The 25121-nt window shown below is 50.6% G+C and overlaps 12 protein-coding genes across 12 annotated transcripts; 7 read left to right on the top strand and 5 right to left on the bottom strand.

Moving 5' to 3' along the window:
* Positions 1-55: 55 nt before the first annotated feature.
* Positions 56-1561, bottom strand: HO173_000131 (uncharacterized protein; the record flags this gene model as incomplete). The annotated part of the gene is made up of 5 exons (XM_037302082.1): positions 56-402; positions 453-997; positions 1101-1276; positions 1347-1373; positions 1430-1561. The coding sequence occupies 5 exons, from the start codon at positions 1559-1561 to the stop codon at positions 56-58; spliced, it is 1227 nt and encodes a 408-aa protein (XP_037170661.1).
* Positions 1562-2021: 460 nt separating this feature from the next.
* On the top strand, positions 2022-3039 carry HO173_000130 (uncharacterized protein; the record flags this gene model as incomplete). Its single annotated transcript, XM_037302081.1, has 2 exons — positions 2022-2096; positions 2371-3039. 2 exons carry the CDS (start codon positions 2022-2024, stop codon positions 3037-3039), a joined length of 744 nt encoding a protein of 247 aa, XP_037170660.1.
* A 2586-nt stretch (positions 3040-5625) lies between these two features.
* Positions 5626-6128, top strand: HO173_000129 (uncharacterized protein; the record flags this gene model as incomplete). The annotated part of the gene is made up of 2 exons (XM_037302080.1): positions 5626-5755; positions 5833-6128. 2 exons carry the CDS (start codon positions 5626-5628, stop codon positions 6126-6128), a joined length of 426 nt encoding a protein of 141 aa, XP_037170659.1.
* A 1627-nt stretch (positions 6129-7755) lies between these two features.
* On the top strand, positions 7756-9085 carry HO173_000128 (uncharacterized protein; the record flags this gene model as incomplete). Its single annotated transcript, XM_037302079.1, has 2 exons — positions 7756-7951; positions 8028-9085. The coding sequence occupies 2 exons, from the start codon at positions 7756-7758 to the stop codon at positions 9083-9085; spliced, it is 1254 nt and encodes a 417-aa protein (XP_037170658.1).
* Positions 9086-9199: 114 nt separating this feature from the next.
* Positions 9200-9484, bottom strand: HO173_000127 (uncharacterized protein; the record flags this gene model as incomplete). The annotated part of the gene is made up of 1 exon (XM_037302078.1): positions 9200-9484. One exon carries the CDS (start codon positions 9482-9484, stop codon positions 9200-9202), a length of 285 nt encoding a protein of 94 aa, XP_037170657.1.
* Positions 9485-9688: 204 nt separating this feature from the next.
* On the bottom strand, positions 9689-9925 carry HO173_000126 (uncharacterized protein; the record flags this gene model as incomplete). Its single annotated transcript, XM_037302077.1, has 1 exon — positions 9689-9925. One exon carries the CDS (start codon positions 9923-9925, stop codon positions 9689-9691), a length of 237 nt encoding a protein of 78 aa, XP_037170656.1.
* Positions 9926-13336: 3411 nt separating this feature from the next.
* On the top strand, positions 13337-13746 carry HO173_000125 (uncharacterized protein; the record flags this gene model as incomplete). Its single annotated transcript, XM_037302076.1, has 2 exons — positions 13337-13445; positions 13493-13746. 2 exons carry the CDS (start codon positions 13337-13339, stop codon positions 13744-13746), a joined length of 363 nt encoding a protein of 120 aa, XP_037170655.1.
* A 21-nt stretch (positions 13747-13767) lies between these two features.
* Positions 13768-15535, top strand: HO173_000124 (uncharacterized protein; the record flags this gene model as incomplete). Its single annotated transcript, XM_037302075.1, has 5 exons — positions 13768-13970; positions 14026-14090; positions 14162-14315; positions 15048-15308; positions 15436-15535. The coding sequence occupies 5 exons, from the start codon at positions 13768-13770 to the stop codon at positions 15533-15535; spliced, it is 783 nt and encodes a 260-aa protein (XP_037170654.1).
* Positions 15536-16703: 1168 nt separating this feature from the next.
* HO173_000123 (uncharacterized protein) lies at positions 16704-17422 on the bottom strand (the record flags this gene model as incomplete). The annotated part of the gene is made up of 2 exons (XM_037302074.1): positions 16704-17175; positions 17250-17422. 2 exons carry the CDS (start codon positions 17420-17422, stop codon positions 16704-16706), a joined length of 645 nt encoding a protein of 214 aa, XP_037170653.1.
* Positions 17423-18139: 717 nt separating this feature from the next.
* Positions 18140-18395, top strand: HO173_000122 (uncharacterized protein; the record flags this gene model as incomplete). The annotated part of the gene is made up of 2 exons (XM_037302073.1): positions 18140-18251; positions 18301-18395. 2 exons carry the CDS (start codon positions 18140-18142, stop codon positions 18393-18395), a joined length of 207 nt encoding a protein of 68 aa, XP_037170652.1.
* Positions 18396-18594: 199 nt separating this feature from the next.
* On the top strand, positions 18595-19209 carry HO173_000121 (uncharacterized protein; the record flags this gene model as incomplete). Its single annotated transcript, XM_037302072.1, has 1 exon — positions 18595-19209. One exon carries the CDS (start codon positions 18595-18597, stop codon positions 19207-19209), a length of 615 nt encoding a protein of 204 aa, XP_037170651.1.
* A 3190-nt stretch (positions 19210-22399) lies between these two features.
* Positions 22400-24651, bottom strand: HO173_000120 (uncharacterized protein; the record flags this gene model as incomplete). The annotated part of the gene is made up of 8 exons (XM_037302071.1): positions 22400-22648; positions 22787-22864; positions 23013-23096; positions 23215-23259; positions 23410-23641; positions 23769-23887; positions 24026-24108; positions 24234-24651. The coding sequence occupies 8 exons, from the start codon at positions 24649-24651 to the stop codon at positions 22400-22402; spliced, it is 1308 nt and encodes a 435-aa protein (XP_037170650.1).
* Between the last annotated feature and the right edge of the window lie 470 nt (positions 24652-25121).

The raw sequence follows: 25121 nt of genomic DNA, 5'->3' as shown, positions 1-25121 counted from the left end.
GTATGTACATGCAGACTGCCAAGGTTCCCTTTTTACACATTGATATTCAAGCTTCTCATTTTTTGCTCCTCTGCCCATATGCCTTTGTAGCATAATCTCCATCCTTGACAATCAAATCCTGTGGTCTGTAATCGTGTCTTCCGGAGAAGTATGATTCAAGAATGTCCTTGGTGCCCTTCGCATAGCGGGCCTGGGCATCAATCGATGTACCAGACATGTGAGGGACCGTAGCGTTACCGCCACCCATGGTGTTCTTGGCGTAGCGGAGAGGGTGGTCTTTGGGTGCTGGTTGTGGGAACCAGACGTCGCCTCCGTAACCACGGAGGTGGCCAGACTTAAGAGCTTCGGCAACATCCTCCTTGACAACGATGGCACCGCGGGCGGTGTTGACAAGCCACGATCCTGTAGCGGCCATTTAGCAGAAGCAGTCGAATTGCGAAGATTCAACTCACCCTTCTTCATTTTGGAGATCAACTCCTTGTTGAACAGGCCTCGAGTCTTCTCGTGCAATGGGCAGTTGATGGTGACGACGTCGCACTGTGCCAACATTTCCGCTAAATCGTTCACACGTCGGCATCCAATCTCCTTCTCAATTTCGGGTTTAAGGGGTTGGTAATCGAAGTACAGCAACTCCTTGCAGTCGAATGGCTTGAGTCTTCGCAGCACACGCTCGCCAATACGGCCAACAGCGACTGTACCTACAACCTTGTTCTCAAGATCATATTCGTTCTTAGCAACAGCGGCTACATTCCAGTCTCCACCCGCGACTTGCTCATGGGCTGGGACGAAGTTGCGAACGAGGGTGAGGATAGTCATGAGGACATGCTCTGCCACCGATACGACGTTGGAGCCAGTCACTTCGGCGACGGTGATACCACCGTTGGTTTTGTTTGCAGCATCGAGGTCAACGTGGTCAGATCCAATGCCGGCGGTGACGGCAAGCTTGAGCTTCTTAGCTTTGGCGAGTCGCTCGGCGGTCAGGTAGCCTGGATGGAAGCTGACAGCAACGAATGATCAGCCGACGGATTCTGGACGTGACTCTTTCTCACGAGGTTGATTCTACTCCCAAGTCAATTGCTCTCAGGTATTGCCAGACTCACGGTGTAGTAATGATAATCTCAGCGTCCACCAGCTCTTGGTCGAACTTGGAGTTCTCGCCTTCTTTGTCCGAGGTGGTGACTAGGGTGTGACCCTGCTCTTCGAGCCATTTTCTGAGACCAAGTTCATTCTCGGTCGTTCCTAGCATCTCAGGAACCTCTCTCGCGTGCTCATGGCCCTGTGCAATTCGTTGGTTAGCATGAGCTTTTGGTCATTAGGATTTGGGTCAATCGGAAAAATCCACTTACATCGTATAAGACTAGGAGTACTTTGGACTGGATTCCAGTAGTACTGTCAGTATTTCTCGGGTGTCTGAGGAGTTGGGAACAACCTGTAGTCGGGACGTGGCAGTCAGCGTTCGTACCCCGCCGAAAGCTCCCCGCTGGACCGGGAGAGCAGTCCTTGAGAACAGAAGGGAGGAAGCAGGTCGCGAAAGGCGAGAGATAGAGCGAACAAATACCATAATGATTGATAATGATTTGATTGCAGATTTTGACCGGTTGTTAGACTTCAATTGGTTTTTGTTGAAGGGCAAGGAAGTCGAAGGGGCTGTTTTTTTGCCGGAAATAATGGCGGGATGCTCTACGGCTAGGCCGGAGTACGTCAGTAACATTGGCATCGGCAGACGTGACTATCCAACTTACGGCAATTGAAATATGCCTAGACTACCTAGGCTTTGTTTCAGATAGGAAAACACTGCCTTGATGTCGAATAATAATCGACACGAGATGAATCTGTTGTTAGGGAAGAAGTCAGTGAGTTCGCGGTGGGTTATGTGATTAATTGCTCCCAAATTGCGGGGCCAGCGGAGTCGGTGGACACTAGAATACGCAAATGCTCCTCTCCGCATTTCTGTTCTCATTACGTCAAGCATCGACTTTGCCGCTGATGCAAGACCGGAAACTTTCCTCCGTTCCCGGAACATGGAAGCTCTCGGACTGCGGGGTCATTTAAGCTGGTCAGACGAGAAGCTACTCCCGAGCCTACCGTCAACTACCGTAAGCTCTCCTCACTTAACACCTCATGTCTTCCACTCTAGCCATTTCAGCGGTTGCGATGCCAGAAGTAACTTAGATCATCCCTTGCTGGCATCGCCGACCTGTCTATAGTGCGCACCAAGGCTGGAGCGTGCTGATAAGAGAATAGCAGCAAAAAGGTTCTTGACATTGCAAATCAGCCTATGGTCAAGGATAGTAAGACTCAAGGAAGGAACTAGAGATATGTCTACCAGGAAGCGAACAAAGGTGCCAAGAACCCTTGGAATCGATCTAGCAGCAGACGTGTTACGTCAAGCCTGTGATGGATCTTCTATCCGTAGCAGCAAGTATAGCAGGTCTCGTAAGCATCGCATTAGGATTCTCTCGCACTCTTCGCTCCTCCTACAAAGCTGTGAAAGACACAACCAAGGACACACAAGAGGAGCATCAGCTAGAAGTCGGAGGTCTTCGTCCTCCTGCACCAATCAGACCTACGCCTGTTGAGGTCTCATTGTTTACTGAGAGTCCCAATTACAAATTCTTTCCGTCTCCATCGAAGACCGGACAGACCATCAGCGAATGGAGCAGTGAATATCTTGCCACGACCCGTGACGAAGCAATTTTTTTAGCATTTCTGTCTCTTTATGGACCGAATGGGGTGCCTTTGCGCGAGTTAATTATGCTCGCTACACTGAGAGCTTCTTTCGAACTGTCGGGGAATCACTGGCTGCTGAGTGGTGAGATCGGTCCAATTCTTCGGGCTGTCGGCGATGCAAGCTTACCTACGGATTGTTCCTTCCTGAATGCTTTCGTGCGCGAGACTTCTGACTCATTCGGTATTGATGCCCTGCAAGAACGACTTGTGTCAATGCGTCTTCTTGTCGTTGAACCTGCAACAGGAAGATCATCTTCACTCGTGAATGGTGCACTGACGAGCGAATCTGGCGCACTTCTAGCAACGTGATGAGTACACACTTGATGGTCCCATTGTGGGGCGATTCGGACGGAAAGGGTATCATCATGGACCTGCTGTATGTGTTTCTAGAGATGCCAAGCAAGGATGTGTCTCCGCTTGTAGAACGACACAGAGAGGCTTTTTATTAACATGCTCGTCTTTTCGCAATCGAAACCTTGCGATTTAATCAGACCATACTCAAGAATGCTAAAGACTATACTGTAGCGCTGGTATTACAAGTGCTGACGCACCGCTACCAAGATGGGGATGAGGAACTCATGCTATTTGCAAGAGCATGGCCATCCTCCGTGAACGGTTCTGACTGGGCGATAATGTTGCTGTCTGCAGAGCTAAAAGAAGTCATTTCCAGTGGCGATTCCAGAATCAAGACGCCGCTCACCACTCGCATTACAAGCCTTTTGTCTTGGAAAGGAAGACGACAACGCCGGGCCAACGGTCTAATCGGATACCTCTTGGTTGAGTATTTTAAGGCTGCGGGGCAACGCACGGAAAATCCTTGGCCAGTAACATTGTTCAATTTGCTATGGACTGGGTTGAGGGTGCCTGGTCTTCGGGCTCTTCAATTGAGCGTGCGGCTCTTTGCTGTGTTCTTGCCAACTTCCAGATGATTCCAACTCTGTTCTCTGGAACATTGAATATATCTACACTGGTGTCACCCAAATATCGCCTTCTCTATGGTCATCATCTCTCGCGAACTGGCCATCTCAGGCAAGCGGAAGAGTGGTTGGCGTCCGCACTCATGTGTTACCCTGGCTCCCAAATAAACACGCGACTTCAGGGATATCAATTTGAACTTGTTTCCGTGCTGATTAGACTCGGCCGTTGGCAGCATGCAGAGACGCGGCTCACTAGTATTGAATATGATGCGAAGTTTCAAGATCCATATAGACGAGACTCCCATTTCGAATACGTTTGGGTGAAGTTGCAGAGACGAGGATCCTGTTAGGTCTCTACCAGGCCTGAGTGCCTCATGGCTGTAGGAAGGGTGAGCTATGCGGGTCCTCGGCTGGAAAGTGCTACCAGCACCGCATCCCTCGTGCATGATAATTATGTTCAATCGCTACGGTTGACACTTGAGATGCGACATCTAGAGGTACGAATATGGGAGTGGTCTCTGCAAAAGGCTCTGAAGATAGCAAAAGCACTGGTGATGAAGGTCCGTGGTGCCTTCCTCGCACGAGTGTTGGTTCAATGGATCACACAACAGTCGCTTGCTTTAAGTAACCGGTTGGTCTGGGCAGGAAAGGTGACAGCTGCGTCGTTATTACTGCAAGATATTATTCACAAGTACGTTGAAGAGGACGAGTGCACTCGACTGACTCAGTCTCATCCAAGGGCGATCTCGAAGTGGTCATGTCGCCTTTTCAAAGCCTGGACGCGCTTGCAGTGTAGACATCGAGCCATTCACGATTATCAAGCTTTCATACTTTAGGTATTGAGCCGCGAGTTCCCAACGTTGAATTCAGCGTAGAAGTCCTTTCGCTCCTTGTAGGAATCTATGTGCCAGCAGACTCAATGGACCACCCACTGCTGGTCAAACGGCGCATACACTCCAAGTGCAGATCACTTGCCTTACTCCAAGTCACCGATGGAGAATGTGTCAGTATAGAGACACTCACCCTCTCGTGCGACGCGGACGTCTTCTTGTTGTGCACGCGCTGGACCCAGACGGTACTTTTGAAGACAGCGTGGTAGATGCCATGCTTGTTCCGCAAGGATCGATATCAGAGCGCCAGAAGTCTTGTACTCAGAGGTTCTTTTCGCCTGTGGCATGATGGCCTCTGGAAGAGAATCGTATCGGTGTCGGGCGCATGAATGGTGCAGTGGACTATACGGGGTATTCATCAGGGTTTGGAACGATGTGACTGACTGTACAACTATAAAAAAAACAAGATATATAGACCAATAAATCTAGACTACAAGCCCAAGTCCGCAAGGAGCTAGGACTCAGCACATCTCAGCGTCACATGAGGAAGAGACGCTAACCTAAAGGGCTTAGCGAAGTAATTAGCGCCTCAGGAAGACTAAGGTAGAACTCGTCTGGGCGCCCATTCTTTGGGTGCAGAAGAAACGGAGTTTACACTGATAAACGTTTCTCAATTTCTCTATGCCACCGACAGCCTTTCATTTTCCATGGAGGAACTAGAAATTTATCATCAATCTAATCTACTTTATACTCAAGAGAGCATATTGAGATACCGAGATGACGGATATCATCCGGTCTGTCTTGGGGACACCTTTCAAAACGACCGGTATAGACTCCACCACAAGCTAGGCTGGGATGGCTTTTCAACAGTCTGGCTGGCAGAGGATAGGGAGTATGCTATCTTAAGATCACGCGCTTAGATCTCTACTGATGATTGAAGGCGAATGCGATGGGTCTCGATTAAGATCCTGACTGCTGATGCAACAACGCATTCTCACGAACTTGGTATTCTTCGATCCCTCGCTAAGTTTTGCAAAGGAGCTTTAAGCTCTAGGTATCTCGTTCGGCTACTCGATGAATTCTCTCACCAGGGGCCTAATGGAAACCATCAATGTCTGGTATTCGAATTACTTGGACCCACAGTGGATATGGTCGTGAGCGACTACAGTAACTACGATGACCGCGAAGAGTGGCTCGACCCAGATATAGTCTTGAGGATATCTGAACAGCTAGTGGATGCCGTCACATTTCTACACGAAGCTGGCTATGCGCATGGAGGTACGATGAGCCCCGAGATGTTTGTAGCTCCTGCGACTTCTAATCTCTTTCTCTTTTCTACAGCTGACTTTCAGCAGATATTAGCAGTAGAAACATTGTCTTTACATGTAATCATTTGTCTCAGGCGTCCAAGGAAGACCTCTTCAATATCCTTGGACCACCAGAATCAGAGAATCTAACTCGGCTTGATGGCGAGCCGTCAGGAGATAGCCTACCTAAGCAGCTAGTGAAGACAGTAGGTTGGGATAATTGGACCGAAGAAGATGAGGAAGATCTTCGTATCATTGACTTCGGAGAGGCTTTCCTTCAAGGGGGCAGAGCCGAAAAGGCTTGCCCAGCCTGGCACTTTGCGAAAGCCGGAAACAATCTTTAAAGACAAGTTTGATTATAGACGTGACCTATGGCGTGCCGGTATTGTGGTGAGAACATTGCGCTTCTATTTCTTAGAGTAGAGATACTGAAATTCGTAGACAGATTTATACATGCGTTGTGGGAGGACTTACGTTCCACTACTGGGGAAGTATGGACGCTCTGGTTGCACAAATGATAGACTTCGTAGGAGAAATGCCACCCGGGTGGCAGCCAAAATGGCATGAACTTCAGCTGGCCTCCAATTCTGTCCCCGTGAAAAGTATGTCTGTCTCCCTTGAAAGCATGGTTCGCGGACCCCGAAAGGGTGATCCTGATGGATCGATACAAAATCTGCTCTACAAAGATTGTGAATGAAGGAATGTTTGTTAGAGCTGACGTTCGTGCAGGTGAGAGCCGTCTCTCGAAACTGGAGCAAAGGTTTAATGAAAGGGTCACAGAAGGGATCCGGAAATCTCTGCTCTCAGTCATCCAGGGGTTGATGAGGTTTATCCCATCCGATCGAATCTCGGCATCACAAGCGCTTGAACAAGTTAGAGTTTTGCGACCGGTTCAAAGTGACCATGGAGCGTATCTTGACTGATCGATGAGATTGACTGCAAAGAAAGAGCGCAAGCGGGTATCGATTTGGCGGAGGGTGTACGAGTTGGTCTCTTGGAAGCCGGACGGGTAGAATCAAGAGATGTACCCCTATCCGCGAACCTCGCTGTCAACACGGAAGCTTTTGGAGACGGACGAAAACTCGAAGACTCAGAAAAAGAAGGAAATGCATCTGCCTCCTGCGACCGGGCTGCAAGTATGGCAGGACGAACAATGTTGAGCCACGCTCTAGATGAGAAGAGATGTGGGGGATGAGCTAGGATGGAACGATCGAACGCAAGGTCAAAAGCTATTGACAGCTCGCATAATTCCTCAACCCGAGGGAACTGAAGCTTCTGTACAGAGTGTGTAGGAATCTGCCCTACCGCCAAGAGAAAGCAAACACTCGGACTGTGTCTGAGCTCAGCCACGCACGCTAAGTCTCCTACCTCAGCCTTTCAATTCTCTAGGTACTCTGTGCGACAGCACAGCGTTGACCTTGATAATATCGATGACCGAGAGGCGCACTACTTACGGTTCCCCGTCTCTGCTATCTGTATTAGAGGCGTTGCCTTTTTGGCGGACTACTTATGGACCTTGCCGCAAAGAACGCTCTGTCCGGCAGGTCAATCTAGCATGCCCCGTTATGGCGGCTCTATGCACCGATACTCTTTAATTAATCGGTGGGCGTGTTTCTTTCCTCCATCTAGATGACATTGGAATCAAATGATTTCTATTATTGGCACTATTGGCACGCCACCAGCGTTTTCACAGATCTCAGCCTCGCTCTAACGGCGGGAACCCCTCATTTTCCGCAGGCTCACATCGTAGACTTCGTCCCTTATCACCAGGCTACCAAATCTTGGGAGCCACACCAAGGCAATGGTCGGTGACTCTTTTCGATCGGTCAAGATAAGAAATGACTGGCCAGAGCGGCGCAGACCGTGGTGTTTTCACCGGTCGATGGAAATAAGACCTGCGTCTGAACGCTGTATTTCCCCTCCTTCATCTCATCTTTCCTCGTGTCTTCGACAGTCCAATATCAACTTCGGATGATGACCTGGATGTGGACTCTAATCGTGCTCTCGTGGTTTTTCTTCTTTAATGCTTGCGTCGCTGCTTCTCTCGATATATGCCCACTCAACTCGAACGACACAGTCACCACGTCATCAAACATCACATGGGCCCAGGCGGTAGACCAGCCTATCAGGCAGCTTGATGGCCCTTCCTATCTGCGTCCTGACATCGGTACGTACTTCTGCCGCCTCCAACATCCTGCGACCGAGCTTTACAGTATCAACGGTGCTGACGGAAGTTTAATCAGGCGGCGCATTGGTTCCGTGGGTCTACAGCATCATCATCCTGCTGGTCCACATACCGGTCGTGATCATCCGCGTCGTCAAATGGGAAGCCGTGCAGACATGGTGCTTGGGCGCCACCGTTTTCACCATTGCGATCACAGCTCAAGCTTTCGCATCCACGAATTTCCGCTCGGATAAGATCCTCACCTGGACGCCGCTCCTCCTAGTCATTGACGCCGGTAGCATGGCGCAAGTACTTTTTCTCGTCGTCGAGGACTATGAATTGCTCACTCGGCTGAGACGCGCCATTATGCCTCCCCGAGCAAAACCATCGGAAGAGCCTTTCCTTCACGACGAGGAAGCCGGCAAAAGCGGCGATCCTGACGAAGGCGTCTTCATCGCAATGCGCACCGTAAGCCCTGTTGCATCTGCCACTGCCCCCACCAGCTCCACCCACCCACCCCTATTCACCTCCAAACCGCTCTACGTCGCTCTCATATCGTCACTCCTCCTCATTTCCGTCTTCGCCCTCCAATTCCTCGGCCTCCACCACGCCGTCAACGCCGCCAGGCAGTCCGCCCCCTCCGTCTCCTGGTGCAGTCCCATCTTCCAACCCTTCGGCGTCGCCGTGCTCGACGGCAACTGCAACGTCTGGCCCATCCTGCAGACCTTCTCCAAGGGCGTCGGATGCATCCTGATCCCCGGAAACCAGCAGATGGCCTGGCTGAAGGCCACGGTCGCCGGCACGGGGATCTCGATCGCGTTGGAGCTGGTCGACATCGGCATCCTCGCGACCGTGCACAGTGGCACGCGCTGGCGCGGCGTCAAGATGCGGCGGCCCTGGTTCACCATGTTCAGCGGCGTGGCGGTGCTGGGGCTCATCCTGGTGTTCGGGGTCGTCTACAGTACCATCCTGCCGCCGGGCATCTCGGAGAAGGTTTGGATCGTCATGGATGCGGGGGCGGTGACGGTGTATGAAGGGGAGCTGGGCACTGCGGGACTTCGAGGGGCGATGATCGGGTGGAATGATGGCGTCTTTCAGGGCTGGGGAAATACTTATTTTGGGAGTTGGGCGGTTTGAATCTTTATGAATGATGGGGATGACTGGTTGATGATCGTGTATGGGAGGAGGTTTTTTTGACGTAATTAGTCCCTAGTTCGTGACAGTCTGGTCGGTTTCTGTCGCTGTATCCTTTCACTTGGAGAACAAATCTGCCTTAGAGAGCTCTTTGATCGTCACGTTCTTAGAACTTCTCATATACACTTTGCTCATGAAGAGCCGTTTCTCAAAGCTCAAAGGACGATATTCTATGGTGTCTTGACTTTGCCCGCTTGCATAGCTGTCTCTTTGACTAGTCGATACCGACATCCGACAAGGCACAACGGAATCGACTGAGTAGGCGCTTTCATAGGATTTCTGAAACTGAGTTTCTGATTGTTCGGGCAGCTTTGCTCGGGCTTGTGGTGTAAGACTAGACATAATCAATATATCATGACTTGAGATCTCAGCATCGCTGCTTGAATAAGCGTCTTGTCGGGGAAGAGTAGCCACAACTTCGTTATAACGGAGAATACCTTACAGATTCACCGCTTGTAAGAAGAGACTCAGGGTTAAAGCCTGATCTCATACACGGTTTTGGTGGCCCCGTAGAGATTTCTCATTCCAAATGAATTTGTAGTGTTTTTAAACACCGAGACGGTCGTCATCGTATGCCTGCACGTCATGCTGAATTGCCTCCATCACCAGTCTATCGGTCTCCAGGGATCCTTCCACTTGCTTCGTGATGCTGTCATCGTGCAGACCACCTTCCCCAGCGTACCCTTGAGACCATTTTCCAATTTGAGTCCATGCAAGCTGAAGGATGGCGACGTTCTGTGCCAAGGATTTGATGGCAAGCCTGTCATTTGCCCGCAACGTCATTGAGAGCCTTTGCTGCAATGCCGAATTGTAATGCTAGACCGAGCGAGCTTTCGACAAGTTCAACTATTGATACTGGATCCATTCCCGAAGACTTTGGGGAAATAATGAGGGAATAAGGTGGAAGTACTCGACTCTACAAGGCTGGAAGAGAAGTAGGGTCGCTCGTTAAAGCGGATAGGCGAGCCCGCAAGGCCGTAATCTATAGGCAAGGAGAAAGATCATAGGAAGGTGCGATAGTCTCATAGCACAGTCGGCTCCAATCACGTCATAGTGGAATGCAGTCCTTGTTGAAAGATTGAAAGTTTGTCCTGTCGTCGACGCGGGCTGACTCAGACGAGGCTACGAGGCTGCATCATGCATCAGTCTAGCCACAGCCTCATCTGTAGCAAGTCGCCTTTCGATCATAAAGCCTGGTCTCCTTGACGGGATCTTAGTGTTCAACTGCATGTTTTCAGTATGTTGCCCAAGTCCTGACTGAGCCTCAGCGTTTTAGACCGAGCTTTGAAAACCGAGATACTCGAGTCCCGATTTTTTGGACATGCAATTGGGATGACTGCGTTTTCAATACGATAAGTTCGATGGCACCTACGAAGATGCCGTAACAACACCGTTGTACAGCGCGAGAACACGATACTGTCCACTGTTGGTCTCTGATGGGCGAATGTTGCTTATAGAATGGTCGTGATTCTAAAATAGTACTATTATATAACAAATTGAAAAGCTCTGGATAGTTTTTGGGCACCGACTTCCCTAGCAGGTCGCTGAGACTTAATCGTGCCATGCACTTACCTCGCTACCTCGTTTTAGGGCCGGTTCCGGGCGGCAACCGGCATGTTCCTACCCGAAAGTATAAGCCTGCACGCTTTCAAATTGCCCTCGATATCATGTCTTAGCAAGCTTGTAACAGCAAAACCTGGCTTTCCAATTAAATATGACTGGTAGGACCATTCAGCAGGTTAGAGCCGTGGCCATGGACGACCTTTTGGCAGAAAGCGCTTATCAGAAAACGGCCCAGGCAATGCGCGATATCTACGACTGAAAGGCCACGGCGACGAGTGAACAATGCGTTTCTCAGGGCAACTCTGTGCCGAAAGGTCAGGGTGTTAGGCCACAAGGCCGTATCGCATCCAGTGTTGATTTTTCGAGACCCTCCGCAGCTCTCTGTGAACCGCATTGGTGACACGCCATGGGTTTTCCCTTCCTAGTACTACATGTTATCAGGACGCTTTGGATCCTTTCCAGATGTACGTAACCTGCGTGATTGTGAATATACTCGACGCTTTCAGGTCAATATGTCTTTTAGTAAGGGTGCTGAGAGGATGGTTGCTTTGATATTCTCAAAGCTTACCATTTGGACCAAGCTATAAAGACTCATTCCTGCAATTCCTTTGTTAGTGTATCCGCGTCTTGCCCGGGAGTCAGATATCTTGTCATTAATCGCGTTTACTTGTCGAAGGTAACAGAAAGCTGGACGCAAATGGAAGGCTCGGTTCAGGGTATCAAAGTACAGGAGTCTTGGGAACCTTAATCAGATTACGGCTATGCACTTTCACCAAACGCCATAACATCAAAGAATGCTTCAGTCTTCAGGTGTCTCCGCTGGTATAAGACCTGAAAGAGTCCTCACCGCTCGTCAATCTATGCACCTCGACTCCCTCCCGTATATCGATCTAACAGCTCGACCCTCCGCAGAATCCTGGCTCACCACGTTAGCCTCGTACCTGTCACCCTCCTGCCTGATATTTAGCACAGCCGGGAAACCGTTGGATCCACGGGGCGCCATGATGATGTCTCCATCCTCGGTTAGATAAGGAATGGTCAAACTGGCCCAGATCCACATGGCCTCCAGCCTCTCTTGCCCAGCTGTGGTATTTGATTCGCAGCGTGCGCAAGGGTCGTCCAGGTTGACGGTTTCTGTTTCACTCACGAGGATCCCATGGAAGGACTCGCAGTGTCCGCAATTGAAGCGGTGGAAATAGATACTTGGGAAGGATTGATACATGGTGCGTAAAAGTCCCCCTGAGGGAAGAGTATGCCGGTGTGGTAAATGGTGTTTGAGCCGCGTGTCTGTTGTGAGTCCCTGCGATTGTGGGGAGTGCCTGCGAGGAAATGTGATTTGAGGTAGAGAATGGTTATGTGTGAAAAGGCAAGGGGTCTTGCGAGGAAACATTGTTAAGGAACAAAACAATGCTATTGTCGTTGCTTGTCCTTCATAGTTCATTGCCAACCTTCTTTGTGTCGATGCTTACAGGTTGTTTCACCAAAGGACAAGATCATTGTTCGATTTCCTTTCAAACTCCATAACAAAGCACGCCAGGGTCTCCACCCCGTGAAAGACGCATCGCCCTGATCTCCCTTCTACTATCCAGAGCTGCAGATGGCTCTAGCGCTGTCCCCACCCCAGAAAATAAGAAGCACCGCAACACCATTGTACCAGCGCCATTAGGAATCGAACCTAATACGAACTAAATACCCTCAACAACACCACCAGCTTGCCTCGGTCCTCAGACGCTATTCCCACGTCCGGGCCTACCGTATTGGATGTAGGCTCATAACCACCTCTGCTTGCGAGACGAAATGGAACCCAAAGGCCCCTGTATTTTCCTTTGGCGCTGTGAGCCAAAAGCAGTCTGACAATTTCATGGTAGCCGCGATTGGCAGCCTCGTGCAAAGACTGCTCCACAGCAGACTTGAGGTCAGGTATAGTGAATGTTTCATTGTCAATAACCAGGCGAGCAAAATCCTCCTGACCATGTTTTGAAGCCTCTGGTGAGAGACTTTCCCCTCTGTATCGTTTTTGGCGTTGCCCCTTCCAAAAGCAGCATCACGATATTCAAATGGCCGCCTCGAGCTGCTTGTAGAGCTGCGTTGTACTATTCTGAATAGGATGTACTAAGTTCGTACTTCGGTTCCAGTAGCAGGCGAATTACTCTCGTGGCCTCCCAGGCCCGAAAGCGGATAAGAGAGCAGATACATGATGGGGTTTCCGAAAGTTGCCCTCGTCGCTGGTCCCTTGCTTCGTCTCGCCGCCACTTCGCCGATCCTGACAATCCATGCAAGTCCATTACCAGTGTACGATGTTATCATCTTTGGTGAAGGGACCTGCTGGTCTTAGTGCCGCAAGTGCTCTAGGACGTGTGAGACGCTCCGCACTTCTCACCGATAGCGGTGTCTATTCTTCATAAGACGATCCTGGGTTCTTGACAGTGCATCACACACTAACGAAGTATCTCTAGACAATGCGCCCACCCAAGAAGTCCATGATGTCCTTACAAGAGATGGCACCGTTCGTGCAGCATTCAGAGCTTTGGCTCGAGAACAAATCTCTGTGTACACCTCTGTGTCTATGATGAATGGTGCCGTCTCTTCGACCGCTGCAGAAATCAACAATGCCTATTTCACCAACGATATATGCGGAGGGCAAGCATTATCTCAGCAAAAAGTCATCCTGGCTACTGGAATAAGGACCTGCTGCCGACTACCTCCGGTCTGGCTGCTGGATGGGGCAAAGGAAGCTACTGTACATATTTATATAAACACGCCTCTGCTCCATGCTGATAGTAGCAGGGTGCCCATGGTGCGACGGCTGGGAACACCGAGACAAGCCCTTTGCGAACCTGAGACCCTTCAGCGCCACCTTCGTTCAAAATAGCAACACGCAGACATCCCTCAAACCCGACATCCTGATGCTCACCAACCGCACCTACAACGGTACTACCAAGGCGCAAGCCTCCAAGGACCTTCCAGACTGGGCCGAACGACTCGCTCTATACAACGTCACAGCGTCGAAGACCGCATCGTTCCAGGCTTCTCGCGCGTAAACGGAAACGACAGTGACTACGATGATGACTTCGGGATTACTTTTACAGATGAAGAAAGCATTGTACGGAATGGTATCAAAGGGGCTTTCCCTGCAGGACTGGCTTCGGATCTTCCGACGAAGGTTGGGTTTGGAGCTGAGTAACGAGATTAATGCTACGGTCCATGTGGATGGTAATATGGAGTCAAGCATGCCTGGAATCTTCATGGTTGGAGATGCGAATATGTAAGGCGTGCTTATAGTTACCGGAACGATGCACTTCAACTTATGCTTCATACAGAGATATGTCTCACAGCGTTCCGCACGCAATGTGGAGCACCAAAAGAGCAGTCGTTTACATGCACGGTAAGTGGCCTGCATAACCTGTCAAAGAAAGTTTCGTGTGAGTCTGGCTGATGATGGGCTTAGTATAAAAGGCGACTTAGCGAAGGACTACTCGGATGCTCGAGTGGAGGCGGAGTCAAGACATACCAAGCGCTTTTTCGGCGATGCGCAAAAACCCTTTGAAGCTACAAAGAGACTATTCGCGAAGCCTACGGCAGAGCTCAAATCGGCGCAAGGCTTGTTGGAGTACATCAGCAGTTGAGTGCAACTCCATCATCCTATACGAAAGTCCTGATCAAATGCGCCGCCATCGTCGCTGAAACCAATGGTGTTTTGGGTAATAAGCTCGTGCCTACCCAGTGTTTCAATATCTAACACATAGGTCATGAAGTCTCTACGTCTAGATTACTCAACGCTGCAGGGCATGAAGCTTGAGAGCACCGCAAAATGACAGATCCCCAGGGTCTGCACTCTTGGTATCGGGGTTTCTTTTGCCGTCTCCGACCATGATATTTCGTGGGTTGGAAAGCAATACTTTGAAGGTGTTGTGGCTTCAAACACATCCAAATCTATGTCCCGTTTTGGTCATCAAGCCCTTCGCTTCTGGTTGACTCACCCTTTCTGGCTGTGTCTTGGAACAAGTTGAGACATCTCCTTTCGGCGAGAGCAGTCTCCTGTCTCAAAAAGACAGATATCGGAAACAATACCAACGATAATTGGGCCTCCTGCTTTCCATTTCTCCCCGTCCAATGCACTCTTCCCCTCCACCATCCTCATCGAACACCTCAATGGCACCACCACGCCGTTCACCATGGCGAAAACACATTCTGATCCCTCTATGGATCTTCCAGAGCCTCCTAACAGCCGCCATATTCGGCTGGCTCGTCTTCAGCATAGCGGCCTCTCCACCACTCACACCGTACCCAGACCTCTCCTACATTCTAGAAACCAACGCTCACGAACTAACCTTCCCAATAGCATCGATGTCGTATACGTCCTCTTCTGCATCACGACCTTCGTCCTCACCCTCACGGAAATCCTCCTCTACGCCAAACGCAACCTCCAACCCCTAACCTACCTGATCTTCCAGACCGCAAAGACGCTCTTCTGGTCCACATACTTCATCGTCGTCACAATCTATAACCAAGCGGCGGAAACCTCCCTGATAAACAGCAGCGAGTATCAACTCCAAACCGTGGATGGCTGGACTCGCTATGTCCTTGCTGCCGCCCTGACGCTGTGAGTCCAGTTTCCCCATCCCTCCCTTCCTCTCTCCCTTCCTCAACCGCCAATTCCCCCTTTTTTTTGAAAAAACATGCCATTTTGCTTGCAAACATCGATCCCCGTTGACACTCCTCACGAGCAGTCTCTCCCACATCGCCACCCTTATATACGCAAGCGTCATCTACCATCGCTATCGCCACTGCAACACCAGCCGCAGGCCCCCCTGCTTCTTCAGAATATGAGACCACGAGACAGGCCGGGCGGTGAAACTCGAAGGGATCGTGTTGAAGTGGCGGTGAACTACTAGATAGGTACCTGGGTTTCGTTTGAGGGCTGCAGTACGGCGGTGGCATGCAGGGAGAGCTGGATGAAAGGGGCGGCTTCGGGTTCGAGGAGGTAGTACCATTCAATATTGGGAGAACAGATTCATTATTTTTTAGACCGTGATTTTTGAAAGCGCGCAGTGCCCGGTCTCGTGGAGTGTATCTGACGAATAGGATCTGCGACCAGTAATCATTATCGCCCGACATGCTTGCAGCCAGCCCCTTTAAATGAAAGGTCGGCCACCACTCGCGACAAGCATGACGCGTCGACACGTAAATGATCACACAGCATTCATAGCCCTCCGAGTATTCACAGCGAGCTTCTCAGAATGCGAACAAATAAATTAATGCGCGGCAGAAGCTCGTTCTGGCCAGGATTTCAATGCTACCAGCTCGACTGACATCCAACTCGACCTCCCGCGCCATCCGATCCTCGCCCTCTCAAGCGGCCCAGGCGTAGGTGAAGCCCTCGAAGCCGTATCGCTCCCCGCCAGCACCGCGACATTTATCAATCGTCGGATCCATCGCCGGACTGGTCTCCCTTCATAAGCGATTCGCGGTTTCTGTCCAGTTGTACAACATATGCGCCGAGCTTGTCATGACCGAGGAGACACACAGCGCAAGGCAATACCAGACGATGTTGGTATGGTAGCGAAGAGACTTAGCAAAGAACTCGCCCTTCTATTGGAGGACATCACCCAAGAACTGAAGAAGAAGAAGACTAGCCTGTGGGGTACCAGTGTTGGCTTATGATATCAACTAGTTCCTCTCACCTATTCAGCTCATGATGCTCCAACTGAATGCAGCTCCAGTGAGGAAAGAAGGGCCAACGCCCAAACTGCCCATGCTTCCATGACCACTCTCTGTCTGGGTTGGCATTTAGATTTCCTCGTTCGAGCCATGTTCATCGACGTACCACGCTCTCTGTGGCAGCGGGGGCTGTAGGTATTTCGGCCTTCGACTTAGTTTACAAAATATGTTACCGCCTCTCAAAATTGCCATTCATGATCGTCCCAACCTGTACTCCAAACACCAAAGATCCAGGATCCCACCATCCAGATCCATTCTTCTCCCACGAGAAACCCGTCTATAGACCTTCCATTCGATAATTCTTCTGCCACAGATCCCTAGCTTTCTGCCTCCTCGCCTCCTCCTGTTCCGGATCCAGTGCTTCTATCTCGCCTCTTTCCCTCCGCCCCTTCAGTACCCTATGCACCTTATACGCCATACTACCATGTAACCCGTAGCCTACCACCGAGAAGAATTGAAACACAACCATCGTATCCCAGACCGCTTTACTGACACCATGCTCAGGGCCGCCAGGGGTGCCCTGAGGACATTCGGCACGGCGCAGGCCGTGAGGGATGCCGGTGGGGGATGAGCCGGCGCAGGCGGCGAGGGAGAGGATCGCGGAGCAGAGGTAGAGGATGACGAAGATGGAGGAGAACCAGATGGCCATTTTAGGAGGGTTGTTGCGGAGCAGCATGTGTAGATGGATGGAAGGGATGGCATTGAAGAAGGAACAGCCTGGTATGAGTAATGTTTGTATGATCATTGGCCTGTGATTGTTTCAGCGTATTGATGGTACGGGAAGGGCTCGAACATTCGATTGGTGAAGCGGAGCAGAGCGTACACTGTCAAATGATTACCTAGCTGGACTATCCAGATGGAACCGCACACGACTTGTACGATAGCTATTGCGAAGATGACGCAGACGACGATGGGGCCGTAGCCAGTCCAGCTGGAGGCGTTCCACCATTTGGGGTCGCCTTTCCAGGAGAAGTTGTGGAAGCTGAGAGTAGACATGCCGAGGTCTTATCGCATCCTCAGAATGCTTTCGTTCGGAGCGGAGAAGAAGTGCAGAGTTGAAGAGGATGAGGATTGTTCGGATGATGAATGTGCGTGAGTATGTGATGCTAGGGTATGTAGATGCTCTATACTTTACCTTGGGGCGTGTTCGTGGGCGGATTCGCGGGGTTGCCTTAGCTTTGAAGTTGGTGTGCAAACAGCAAAGATCAGCCACGCTAGCGAGTCATGCCGCAGTGCTTCGCCCTCAGAACTACCTTACTCTATTGTTGTAGGCAGGTTTCCACGACGAATCGCAAAGAACAGCCCACCACCAGTTGTACCACGATAGCTGGGGCTGTATACATAATGGCTGCCACTATATATCAAGAGCAGTTACATACAAATGCAACGAGATGTCACGGCTGTCTATCGTTACCGCAGATCAAACAATTATTAGAATCACCTCTTTCTGACAACGTCGACATCACCCACGGTGAATGTAGGCAATGTTATGAGTCGTGGGATACTCGAAATAGGTCAATTTGAATGAGTAATTCAAGCACCATGAACCCATTTGTAATGCCAGCGTCAAGGCTCACTGATATTCGGGGTTTGAGCCGCAACTGCCCCCACTTCAGCCTCCAAGGACCCCGTAGACAATTCCTCATCCTTTGAAATTTGTCCACTTTGCTTATCGGAGACGCTCGTTCTCAATAAACAACACTTCTTGCTGTAATGTCTTTTGGTTTCGGTGTCGGTGACTTTCTAGCAGCCTCAAACATTGCTAAAGGTGTCTACGAAGCATGCAAAGATGGACCAGAAGAGTACCAAAGAAATATCGAGAGAGGTACGATCCGTGCGATACGCGATCAATAGCCTGTCTGATGATGCCAAAGATCCCCATTCTCTCTTGAACAAAAAAGGCGTGAAGAGAAAGCCTGAGCTTGTTGGTATCATCAGAAACTGCAGAACGACGATGCAAGAACTTTAAGGCATGATAGACAAACACAGCAGTCTCAACGATGATCATGGTAAATTCACTCGAACCTGGGACGCATAGCAAGTCGGCTCGAGTGATCTGATTTTCCTTCGGGGCAAGTTGACCTTCTATACCTCCACGATCAGTATGTTCCTCCTCAGCTTGGAAGGATCAGCAGTTGCTCGTATCGAGACGAAGCTTCATAAAACCTATGCTCGGAATCCTCCAAGACGATGGCGCTCAAGCTCAACAGAGCTCTGTTTCTGTGGCGTCCACCACGTCTTTGCTTTCGCAGATTGAAACTCACGAAGATGATGTTTGGATGATCTTTAAGACGGAACTTCTGGCTGAGGACGTCTCAATGGCTCACATCATGTCTAATAAAGAGGAAATTATCGAGCACATCAAATCATTAGTTGCCGGTGGATTGCCAAACGGCGGATATGAGGTAACTCCAGGTCAAATCTACGGGAGTATTGCAAACTCGTCGGCATCATCAGCTTCGGAGCCCCTCGCGCCTAACCGCGGGCACATTCGAAGTCCTGATAACCGTGGAAAGACCTTTGGCTCGCAATCGTCGCCGTCCGGATCCGCGGATGTTCAACTCGTATTAGGGACGTCTGAAAACGCTCAGCTCACGGCTACGTCGATTGCCTCAAGCTTGGACAACATACAGCTGGCTTGGTCCCGGATAACGAAATGGTCTCAGGCATACGAATCGGATGGTGGTGTGGATGACGACGGTTTCGTTGAGCGATTGCGACAATTGCTCGAAGCTCTAGAGATGATCATTAAAACTCTTGGAAATACCCTGGAAGATTTTTAAAGCTGCGTCAGCGATCATAGCATCTATGGGCCTCCTCTCTTACGGGCGTTGGGCCTGAACCAGTAAGTGACCTTCATCCCATTAAAGTCTCACTTGGAGTCACACTTCAAAGTCACGATCATAGGTTTTTCTGGTATCTCTCTCGTGTCCTAAGGCAGCCGTTGCCAGGATAGACCATGGCAGTGGCACAAATTCGTGAACATAATCAATTTCGACAAAAGATATTTCAGACCAGTCAATGCGTATTGTTCGCCCAATTGCCCACGAGTTGTTCGAGTATGAAAGCAGGCTGACGCGGAAAACTCCTTCGTTCTGGCAGATTTCCTGACCACATGTGTACTGCCGATTAAGACCGGTTCCAAGCTCTTACGCTAATGTACTGCAGTCTTGTACAGCGAACAAGGGGAAAACTGCTGCAAGAATCAAAAGAGCAGATCCAAGAATTTGATAAAAGCGCTTCCACGATCGACTCACCTGCGGCCTCCTCTATGTCTACCACGATCGATCACCGGTATAGCTCTGAAAGTTCTCGGAGTCAGGAAGACATCGAACATCGTCCGTTGGCTTTTGAGGAACAGCTCTTCATGAGCAGAGTCTACGCGCAAGAATTCCAAGGACGCCATAATTCAAAAACCCCTCGACGCCGGGATTAGTGAAGGCGCTGATACATCAAATAACTGCTCCACTATCAATTAAACTATCGGTTTCTAGCGGTTGATGATGCTGTTGAAGGTCTGACGGTTGGTAGTTGGAACAGCTATGTTCTTGAAACCAACTGTCCCGACTGGTCCACTGATAATTTTGACATGCAACTTCTGAGCTTTTATTGGGCCAAAACAAGCGAGTCTTCAGCCCCATCAGGTTCACAGCACTGTTGAAATTCGAGATCTCATGACTATTGCACCTTCGCGTCTTAAGATTGAGTCACGTGTTGTCTCTTAGCGTGTCGAACTATAGCCTCTTTTTTTCACGCCGTATCCTTATCGATATGAGTTTTGAGATTACATGTACGACCGTTCTATTACATATACTACGAACTGACTAGAAACAGCCTCCGAGTCAGATATCTTGCCCGGCGACAATTTGATGTTGTGCTTTTTGAAACCGTTCCACTAATAATCGATGATAGGTTTCTGTACATATGGTATTTAATTAATGAAAGGTTCATAATCAAGTGGTCGATCCAGTTCCGGCCTCAAACCCAAATACCTTCAACTATCGCCCAGCCATTCCGCAACGCTGAGCCATCCACCGCCAACCGAATGCCGTTCAAACCTCGCTCCGGACGGCAGAGATCCCCCATGCAGCCACTCGCACTCGGGAGCTCGGCAACACGGTGACGATAAGAACCCGACGGATAGTCAATCCCATCTTATAACCTGTAAACCCACCGGTAGATACCTACGAAACACCAACCTTCAAATCAAACATCTATCTACTGGTCCGAATCCCAGTGTCCAAGAAATCACAACCAAGCCTCTTGACGCAGCGCCAGCATATACCACCAACTTCGCCCAGATATCCGTTCCAAACTATCTAATCCCACGATCTACTTCCCTCATCCGGGTCCAAATGTCGTAGGTCCCGCGACTCCGCCCTTCGTCCGCGAGGCTGTGATACCGTGGGCGGGATGGCGCGTCGCCGTCTCTCTCCGAGCAGACTGATCCATGGCGTGGTGACGCAAGTCCGACAGCGCTGGTTGCACAGAGGCGGCTGGACCATCGATCCACACGAGCTGGGTCCATGTCGACTCTTGACGGGACGGTGGGCGTTGAAGACTTGAGCACGGTTTTTGTCGGAGGAACGGTATGAGATTCGGGTGGAATGGAATGGATTATAGCCGTATCGAGGGTGGGAATGTGGTGGTGGTGCCGGGAGGCTTTGGAGTATGGGGCCGTGGCTGAGGTGCGGTTGGGGGGCGGAGGCGGTGGTGCGGTGGGGAGGGAGTGGGTGGGTGGATGGATGGAGGTGGTTGGGAAGGGGGGTTTTGAATGTAGGCTCGAATGCTTTGTGGATGGATTGGTCAATGCTATCGAGGTGGGTTGGGGAAAGATGGTGTACGGCTTTCCGGACGGCATATGCAGAGCTGTTGGATGGTTAGGGAAGGGTGGCTGGCCGCTGGAGTGCTGCGGGGTTGTGGGGCGAGGTTGTAGGTGGGGTGATGTGTTCACTGGGGGAAGGTCATGAGGGGGGTGGGCAAATGGCAGGGTATATTGCTCAGATAGTTTTTTTTTTTTTTTTTTTTTTTAAACCCCATTTTTTTTTTCCCCCTTTTTTCCCACAAGGGGGGGGGCTAAAACAAAGGTGCTGCAGCAAATCCAAACTATGACGATCCAAGAACGAGCATTTTCAACAGCACAAACAACCAACACAACCCACCAGTCTTGCATCCACCACCGACCGCAACCCCCCTCCCCCCCGTCCCTCACCCACCTAACCAGTGAACCCGTACACAGCCCCCACGTCCGGATCGGCCACGTTGAAATACCCCGGGTCGGGAACGACCGCGTTCGAATACTGCACGCAGTACCACTGGTCCTCCGAGCAGGAATAGTGCAGGTCGAAGCTGCGGTACCCGTCGGGATAGTCGTAGCCGCACGCGGTGGCGCACGTTTGGATCAGCGAGCACACGTCGTCGTCGTCACTAGAGGTGTGGATGGGAGTCAGTTTGGCGGAATGAAAGAAGGAAACTGTTTGATACTGGGGTGTGGGGGGGGGGGGGCTTTCCGCAGCAGCAAGAACGACAACGACCGCAACGACTTTCCGCAGACGAGGTATGTGTGATAAACGACGACGACGACGAGAGTGCGCTCATGGATTGGAAAGGAGAGGAGGAGGAGGAGGAGAGAGAGGGAAATTATAACGCACAAAGTAGTGGTGTAAGGCGGGAAAACCGCCGGGAATTTATTCCCGGGGTTGTCGGGGTTTTCGGTGTATCCGGTGCCGGAGTAATACTGCGTGAATGTGACGGCCCCGTTCGAGACGACGGAGCAGGTCGGGCTGGGTTCAGTGTTCGTGCAGGTTGGGGAGCCCGCGGTGGTTGTGGGTGCGGAGGACGAAGAGGAGGAGGAGGAGGAGGAGGAGGAGGAGGACGAGGAGGAGGAGGAGGAGGAGGACGAGGAGGACGGAGACGGCGTCGCTGTGACTGTGACTGTGATGGTTGCTGGAGACGTTGGTTAGTGTTTGCATCCTAGGCGGATATGATAGAGTCTTGGGGTGGACGGGGTATCTGGTAGATAGCGAGCGGGCCCTTTGTCTCCTGACGAGGATTGTTGTTGTGCGATTCAATGCGGTACCGCTGGGGTAAATGCAGCGCTGGGGAAGACTTACTTGGGGGCGAAGTGATGGTACTGGTGACGGTGCTGGTGACGGTCGAGGGAGAGGCGGTGACTGTGACTGTGGAAACAGGTTCCGTCTGAGTCACGAACTGTGTTGTTGTCTGGTGAGATCGAGAAGTTAGTTTTGCTTGTTCGGAAGGGGATGTCTGTGGTCTGGAGCTTGGGTGCGGCGAAGGATCAGGAAAGCTTGTGTGTCACTCGAGTCTGGAAGGGTAGAGATTGAGTATGTGGATACATACGGTAGTCTTTTCACCCTGGAAGCAGGTCGAGACTACGGTTGAAGCGACTGTGACGGTCGAGCTTATCGTGCTGATCGCCTGCGTAGATGTTTGAGTTAGCGTTGCTTGGCTGAAAGTATGATATGGGCCTTGGAAGTGATTTCATTGTAGACACTCCGAGGCGTATTTGTCTTTGGACTTCAGGTGGGGAGCCAAGGGGGGGGGATTGGGCTCGGAGTAGACGTACTGGAGTGATTGTCTGAGTGCTCACGACCTCATTGATCGTCGCGGTAAAGGTCGAGGTTGTAGTGGCATAGCTCACGGCCGTGTGCTGTTTGATGAAGTCAGCGTGTCTTGCCTGTCATGGAAACCTAAAAGATGAACCGGTAAAAACCATGTCGCCAAAAGACAAGTCCGGGGATGAGTATGTCTGTCGGGGGATAACTTACCGTAACCGACGTAATGGTCTCTGTGGTACGAACGTAGACTTCGACCTGCATCAAAAAAGTCGAAGTCAGCATTGCCCATAGAAGAAAAAGGTTTGCGCCTGGGATAGTTCTGCGGAGCTGCCGGCTCTCAGGACAAGTCCCGTGACTCCGACTGCAGTTTGAAGAGCCAAGAATTGGGTCTCGGGCAATACGTACTCCGCAATACACCGTCTGCGGGAAGCCCCCTCGGCGGTCAATGGCATGGGCTCGGGGGAAAAGGGGTGCAGCTGGCGTCGGTGCTGGATGCCGCTTTAGGCGGTCCCAACCAGGTGTGATTGTTGTTGTAGTCGTTGCGCCTAGTGCAGTGACTAGCGAGGTGGATGTTACGGTGACAGGTGGTGGTGTGATTGTCCAAGTGGCAGTCGAGGCGATAGATGGAGTGATTGTGCTTTTGAAAGGTTGAGATCAGTACTCTTAGTTTTCTAGAGATTATGAAATTTTTTCTGGTTGAGGAATATTGCTTATGGTAGGGGTATGTATACATTGCGGCGGGGGGAAGAAGTGAATGTACATACCTAATTGTAGTCGCTGTACTCGTTGATGTCACCTTTGTAACAGTAATCTTAGGCAATGCCGTGGTGACTAGTACTGTCGTAGTTTTGGCTGGAAGAGTTGTTGTCGAGGTTATGGGGTTCTATTTAGAGGCTTTGGTCAATACATTTTCTTTCAACTGCAGGAGCCGCATGAGCCAAAAAGGTATTGTTGATCCCGGAATTTTCCTAAGATTCATGCTGCCCCATTCTTTTGTGAGGTATCAGTCCGAAATACGTACCAATTTGTCTATGGTCGTTTTGACCGGGATCCCGATTGCTAGCGTCGCAGTCGTCGCAATATCTACGGTCGAAGTGATTGTGTCTTGGTAGATCTCGGAGTCAGCAAAGAAGGATCTTGAGAAAAGAGTGGCCCCGTAATGCTCGACAGTATTTTGGCTCTTCAACCTTGACGCAAAAATGGGAGACATTATCCAAGCTAAAACATACCTGTCACAGTAGAAGTGTAGACGACAACGGGCACCGACTTTTGGCTAGTTATGCCTGTTGAGGTGTAACAACCAAGGTTGATCGTCGTAGTTGTGGGGTTCTGACAGAGGACAGAGGACGCAAATAGCATCAAGGCCGCGAGCGGACTCGGTGTAGAGGAGCGCATATTGAACAATGCTGAGTTAGGATTGACTGGGAATGCGAATTGAGGGACGATCTCTGTACACTGGTACATGACTTTACAAGGACGGAAGGACGTATTTATGCCACAATCCATGCCAGCTTCCAAGCTCGAAGTGCGTCCAAGCTCAGGTTTCCCCGCCATGCTAGAGCAGCCTCTGAGGGATCGGCTGAGATCTTTGACGGTCTCGTCTCCTCGTAAGATGTAAAGATGGCCTGAGCACCACCGATTCAGCATGCTCTACTTCTAGTAGCCATGGCGGGCTTTTTGTTTTAGCGCCAGAGGTATGACGGATCGCTGATAGCGGAGACAGCATGCTCTGAGGGAAGATAGACAGCATGCCCTGAGGGAAGATGAGTATGGCACGCGCTTGCTAGCCAGCCATGTTTACTCCACTGTCAATCTCATTGAATGATAAATTTACATCTTGCTCGCCTTTAACATGGACACTCTTGTGTTGTCGGGAGGACTTTAAGCATCTTGTGGTGGCCATTTTTCGTGCTGTCAGCTACAGTGTAATCCGGTGAGGTGCCGATGCCCGTGCCCATGATGTTGTGTACCTCGGTAGTAAGTCGATAAAGTTGTTTATCAACGTTGGCGCTAAGCTAGAGATTATAGTATAGCGTCTTCTAGGAGCGAGAATGTTCCGATTTGGGGGTCTGAGCGTTGGTTGACAGCACCAAAAAGGTTAAGTCGCTTAGATCGGT

This window comes from Letharia columbiana (assembly GCF_014066305.1).
Source record: "Letharia columbiana isolate WasteWater2 chromosome Unknown Sc0000000_s0, whole genome shotgun sequence".
Classification (NCBI taxonomy): Eukaryota; Fungi; Ascomycota; class Lecanoromycetes; order Lecanorales; family Parmeliaceae; genus Letharia; species Letharia columbiana.
This window is presented reverse-complemented; position numbering and strand designations above follow the sequence as displayed.